Below are 6,596 nucleotides of genomic sequence, written 5' to 3'. Positions count from 1 at the left end.
CCAGTCATGATTTTAAGATACTCAAACTAATAAAATAATAACCCTTTCTATTACAAAAATTGTATTTTTATAGAAAAAAGCAGTGTTTTTTCTATTTATAGTACTAAAAACGTAATAGATTATTTCCTGGCTGCTTTGTAAGGCACGTATCATAATTAATTTCTCTTTGTTGTTCATTTTAAAGGTGGCACTTTTAACTGAAAAAAGTGTCCATGGCGAACAACCGCACAAATTCTGCAAGAGGACAGCAAAGAGCACAGGTTAATTGTTCAAATATTTTCCGAGCACACATGCAAGGCCCTTTGACCCCGCACCACCCTCGACAAACCATTTCTGAAACAATGCAAGTAGGCGGAGTTTGCTTTCACCAAAAACGCACTCGCAAATAATTTACGGCTCAGTTAAACATGCAAACATTTTCATTGTTAGTTTTTATGGAGGGAACTAAGGGTTAATGGAAACTCTACTTCTTTATTGCAGTTTATTTCGAGGCTCGATAAGAATCATGAACAATTCATTTTCGGTTTCATTCGCATTTCCCATTTCGCAAATTTTATTCCTTTTAAAGAGTCCTGCGAGGAGAACGATGAAATTCCCGTCGTAAAATTAAATTTCTCGCAATTAATTCCGATTCCCCTCCGCCTTGCGGAAAAGTTCGCTGGAATTTTTATCGCTGACCCGGAATGACCTTCGCACCTTCGATTTCATCGCCTCCCACTTCCCACCCTCCCTCATTTTATTTTCTTTTAATTTGTTTATCTTTGTTGGAGATGTTCCTTGAAGTTGATTTTATGCTCCAGCTGACTTTGTCTCATTTCGCCCCCTTTCCTGTCGCCTTTTAATTGTCTTTAAATTATTGGGGGAGTGCCAGGGAAGCTTCGATTTCTGTTTATCTTTAGCAATTTCCACAAGAAATGGATCGAAATTTTCCTCGAAATTTATTGCTCCGGAAATTAAAGAAAGTTTACGAAGGAAAATGCCTTCAGGGGCTTTTAGTATATCTAAAAACGAAAGATTTATAACTTGAAAAGAGCTTACGTTTGGTCAATAGAATTTGTATATGATTTCAAATTGAAGGATTTATATCCGTCCAATTGTGTATGATAAATGGCCATAAATATCTATAATCCATTTTTTAACCTACCTAAGATCTTCGTTGCATTTTAGCCCAGAGATCGTTAAATTAAAAAGCTTTGCAGAAGAACAACAACCTTAACTTCTCCCACAAAAGGATTTTCTATTTTGTCGCTTCATTTTCATTGCTGATTTTTATCACGGGGCACATTGAAAATTTACGAGTTTTCACAGCGCATAAATTCTGCGCCGTTTGCCAATTTTTATTATCTGCAAAATACTTTATGCGCATCTCAGGAATACACGGGAATAGGGAGCATCTAATGGATACATGAACCCAAATTGAGACACTTTGCATAGACCAAAGCAATCATCATCCCCTTGAACGAAGTCGGGAAACTTCGGTAGGAAGAAAGCTCGGAAAATGAGCCAAGAAATAATGATAAAAGGTGAAAAATGCACTTTGCGGAAGGAAAACAGAAAATGCTAAGCGTAACTTATTATAAAGCGAGAAAGGGAAAAGGGGAATGGTAAAAGAAAACTTTCTGCGGAAGCTTCAGCTGCATGTGTAGCATACTTTGTGGCGCTCCAAAGAAAGCATGAGAAATGGGCAGGGGTGGAACTAATTTTTAATGCCTCCCAGTGGAAAGGAAAAATAGGAAAAGTTTCTTCCTCCGATTGCGACGCAAAATGTTGTCACTTTGTATCCTGACAGCAGGGATCATCAATCGCGGCTCTCTTTTTCTGAGTCACCAACGGATTCATCGGAAAAATGTAAGAAATAGGAGTATACTCGTACAAAGGAAGAAACACCATGCACCAAACTTCTTCTCGTTTGCCAATAAATTTTCAATTTCCGCCTGAAATTTGCAATTTATTTCACTGCAGCAAAGCTAATTTCCCCGCTACCCGAACACTTTGCCCCTTTGTAAGTCACTTTCAGGGAGTTTTCCAAGGTGGACGGTTAGTTTTCCCTGCAGTTTTCCACACAAGCTCACAGGAGTTTTTCGAAGGACATAAATACGTCGGAAAATTGCATTGTCTGCTCCCAGGATTGCACTTTATTAGATAAGCAAAATAAGGTAAACATCTGCCGCATTCCTCTGCGATCCCTTGACAAGTAAACAACTGGGAAAGTTCGCCCTCCATTTTCCACACATAAATCCCGGCATTTTTTCCATTGGTGCTGTCAGCAATTTGATTTGATTTGCCAACTCTGCAAAAATATTTCATAAATATTTGCCCGGAATTTCCCCGATTTTTTAACCATTTTTTTGGGTTTCCTTCTTATCGCCGAGCGAACATTTCCAACTGTGAAAATATTTTCCATTCTTTCCGTTTGTTTTTCCCTTGCTACTTTGTAGTGCAAATATTTTCGACCGATTTTGCACTTCATTTGCCTGGGTGGGCGTGTCCGGGAGGGGCGTGGCAGTTTGTTTTTCTTTGATGTGCTAAATTGGTGAAACGATTGCATTCGAAATGAGATTTGATCGCCTTGAAATCGTGAGAAGTTGACTTGGGATTATGGAAAACACGGGGATGGAAGACCCTTAGTTTGCATACTTAACTCGCGAAACAGAGATTTTTATTTTCATGCGCCTTTGGGACAATATCCATTTGCTTTTAACGACTTGCTGGCAAAAGTTTCCCCGCAGGCAACACGAATCCTTTTCCAAGTGAAACATTAAACTTTGCCCCGTCAGAAAATAAGGATAACAACAGGGTAGCGAAGGATATCCGCTGAAAGGCAGCCAGGATAATGGCCAAGGAGACATGGCAGCAATAAGAGAAAACATTTCCAATAATCCCGTGAAAGAGGTTAAGGGCGAGACATTTTCATGTTTCGACTTTTTAGAGCTATTGAAAATAATCGCGTAATGGGCAAAAGATTGTTTTGTGTATTTCTGAGATCAAGGAACATTAAAGGTCTAGAACCAATTTTTATCAAAGCCGAATTGACAAGACGGAATAAGGGCAGCACAAATCTTGTTTAAATAGGTTCTTCTTCCTTTCTAGGCACTTCTAATGTAATTTGTCTAATTAAGTCAATTTGTGCCATTTTTTAACACCCTTATTTCCGTGCCCTTTTTTTAATCCTTTTTTGGAGGATTTCTCTTAGCTGCGTTTGAAGGGAATCCCTTACAGCCTCTAATTATGTCATTTGAGTAAAAATGTGACTTGCGTGGCCTAATTGCGAACGACTGCCTGGAAGGCGGCTCACGTGGCGTATACGCAACGTATGATAACTTTTCTCGCTTTGCCCCTGACGTGTTGGTTTTCAACGCCTTGTTTTTAATGAAATCACGCACGTTTTTGGGAAAGTGTGTAAGGCGTGGGTGAAGCTGTGCAAAAGAAAAGCGTTGGCGATTAAATTCCGAGTTTATTCAGAAGCAAGAAAAGGAAAGGAAGTATATGAAGAAGTTGCCTCAAATTTAAAGGGGGATCCGCCAAAGGCTTCTACTGCTATAATGTCATCGTCTCCTCCAACATTCTGTGGTTTATTATAGCTTCCAAAGGAGAGAAGAGAAAAACTTCATTCAGGGAAAACGGCAATCCACAATTGTACACCGTTTTGCGTTTAATTAAGCTCGAACTGCAAATGGGTAAAGTCACTTTCTCTTACAAGAGAGAATGAACTCGTTTAGCAATGCAAATTGGATGAGCCGCAGGATGTCAAAATAACCCTGCTCCCTGTTTGTTCCCTCATTGTTTGCTGTGGTCAGCAATTAAAAATTCAAACTATTGTTGTGTCGAGCACTGCCTTCCTAATTCTAATTGCAAACTGTGTAGCGAATGTCCCCAAAGGACCCACAAAGGACACCCCGAGGATGCGGCTCAGCTGCTCTCAATTGTTATGAAAATGTGGTTTGATAATAGAACGAATCTGCTTAGCAATTTACAAGCCAAAGCAGAAGGGAAAGTGCTTTAGAATTAATTGAAATCCGTTGGGAACAGGATTTGCTTTACGCCGTGATCTTCCCGTTGGGTGACTTACAGCCTTGTGAAAGAAGTGTTTAGACAGCAATTGCAGTCCGCCAAAAACAGACTTTGAAAGGTGCCAGAAAAATACCACTAATGAAAGGGGAAAAGAGTGGAACTTCCAGGTGACGGCTGCTAAAAGTTTGGCAGCTAACATAACTTCCCGAAAGAGGGTAGTTGCAAAAGCGTTAACTTCGCAACAGTGTCAAAAACTGCAGGCGCATCGGGAAACAACTTTAAGCCATTTGAAAGTTTGAAGCGGCCAATGGGGATGGGGTAAAATGAAAACTGAAATATCTGGAGGGAAAATGGCTACCACTTCGAAGGAATGAAGGAATTCAGTTACTGAGAAAACCCAGGCAGCAACTGAGCCTTATTAATCGGAGGTTCAAGCACTCGGGTTCAAGGACTCGACCGCCTGACTGGACATCAACAAATATTCCCCACAATCGGACACTCTTCTCCGACTCTTCGCTCATATTTCAGCAGCTCATTGGGGCGTAAACATGTCGTCTGCCACACTAATTGAATGAAATTTCATTTGCACAAGTTCGGAAAATACCCAGTGCAGGCAGGCCCCTTGAGGGGATTTCAGCCAACAAAGGCTCAAAGACTCCTACTCCTCCTTATCTTCCAGAGAACTCTTCAGATGTGAAGTGAAATATGCCGGCATATTATCGCACTCGAAGCCCCTCGCCGATTTCAGATGAATTGCAATGAGTGGCTCTTCTCGAGGTTGTTTTCAGGTTTCCTTTAGGCTGCTCCAAATTATTTTTTACGAGCCTGCCCTCAGAAATGACCTGACTAAGTGGGAAACATTGGGGGCGGAAAACTTTAACTGAACTTCAAGCAGTGTCCATCCAATTAATTAAATGATTTAATCGCGGCAAATGTTGCTCGCATCATGAGCACAAACAACTTGTTTGGCCTATAAAATGATGGTACACAAGGCAACTACACTAAGATTAATTTGTTTGATAAAACAGGCAAGATAAGACATTTTCTGAACTGGTATGCATATATGAAGAAATGATATAGCTCGAAGTTCTATTAAAATAAATTCAAAAAAATACAATGTGGAAGCATTTATGATTTTTTCCAGTGCAGAGTGGTGAAATGTTTGTTGGTCTGGACAAGTAATCCCTTCATCGGCATTTCCCTCACCATGTCCGGAAACCATTTGTATATGCAACCAACCTTATCGCAGCTGGCACTCGCCGGTGGATTCCACTCGTAACCATTCGAGGCTGACTCTCCGGGCGGAATGTTCCGGCCCAGCGGAAGTGGCTTCCGCCAGAAGTGGACTGGCCTCACGTTGAAGGGTGCTCTATACGGATCATGGATCCTGGGCGTGTTTCCCTTCACCTACGATAGCTGGACAAGGACATTGCGTCGTTCCAAGTGGTTAATTGCGTATGGCTTTGTCCTGAATGCGGCATTCATTCTGCTGGTCGTTACCAATGACACGGAGACCGAAACTCCGCTGAGAATGGAGTTATTCCACAGGAACGCACTGGCCGAGCAGATCAATGGCATTCACGACATCCAGAGCCTGTCAATGGTGTCAATAATGCTGCTGAGAAGTTTTTGGAAGAGCGGCGATATCGAGAGGATACTCAACGAGCTGGAGGACCTGCAGTATCGCTACTTTCGTAATTATTCTCTGGAGGAGTGCAGAAGCTTCGATAGCTTCGTCCTGTACAAAGGCTTCTCTGTGGTCCTGGAGCTAGTATCCATGCTGGTCTTGGAACTGGGCATGTCACCGAACTACAGTGCACAGTTTTTCATTGGACTCGGCAGTTTGTGTTTGATGATTCTGGCTGTTCTCCTGGGAGCCTCACACTTTCACCTGGCCGTGGTCTTTGTCTACCGATATGTGTGGATTGTAAATAAGGAGCTACTCAAGCTAGTCAACAAACTGGCGATTGGGGAGAGTGTTGAGTCTGAGAGGGTGGACCTTTTGCTCTATCTGTACCATCGCCTATTGGATCTCAGCCAGCGTCTGGCATCCATCTATGATTATCAAATGGTCATGGTGATGGCCAGCTTTCTGATCGCCAACGTGCTGGGCATCTACTTCTTCATAATCTACTCCATTAGTCTAAACAAAAGCCTGGACTTTAAAATTATGGTCTTCGTTCAAGCGCTGGTCATTAACATGCTGGATTTTTGGTTGAACGTTGAGATTTGCGAGTTGGCAGAAAAAACTGGGAGACAAACTTCCGCCATCCTTAAGTTGTTCAATGATATTGAAAGCATAGATGAGAAACTAGAGAGAAGTGTAAGTTTTACTTCACAACATTACTGCGAATTTTAATAAACTCTTTTCATCCTAGATCACGAACTTTGCATTATTTTGCAGCCATCGCCGGCTGAGATTCCACCATTGCGGCCTGTTTTACGTGAACTACGAGATGGGTTTTCGCATGGCCATCACCAGCTTCCTGTACCTGCTGTTCCTCATCCAGTTCGATTTTTCGAACCTGTGAAGATAGCCCATTAAAAGCGCGCCCTGGAAGAGTCCTCTAATTGGTTCGCACTTC

At 41.8% G+C, this 6,596-nt stretch overlaps 1 protein-coding gene across 1 annotated transcript; it reads left to right on the top strand.

Annotated features, from left to right (window-relative positions):
• Positions 1-5,317: 5,317 nt before the first annotated feature.
• Positions 5,318-6,542, top strand: LOC117135118 (gustatory receptor for bitter taste 22e). Its single transcript, XM_033295135.1, has 2 exons — positions 5,318-6,334; positions 6,390-6,542. The coding sequence occupies exons 1-2, from the start codon at positions 5,318-5,320 to the stop codon at positions 6,540-6,542; spliced, it is 1,170 nt and encodes a 389-aa protein (XP_033151026.1).
• The last annotated feature ends 54 nt before the right edge of the window (positions 6,543-6,596 follow it).

Source organism: Drosophila mauritiana, chromosome 2L, assembly GCF_004382145.1.
Source record: "Drosophila mauritiana strain mau12 chromosome 2L, ASM438214v1, whole genome shotgun sequence".
In the NCBI taxonomy this organism is placed as follows: domain Eukaryota; kingdom Metazoa; phylum Arthropoda; class Insecta; order Diptera; family Drosophilidae; genus Drosophila; species Drosophila mauritiana.
Note: the sequence above shows the minus strand (reverse complement) of the source record. Positions and strands in the feature narration are given on the sequence as shown.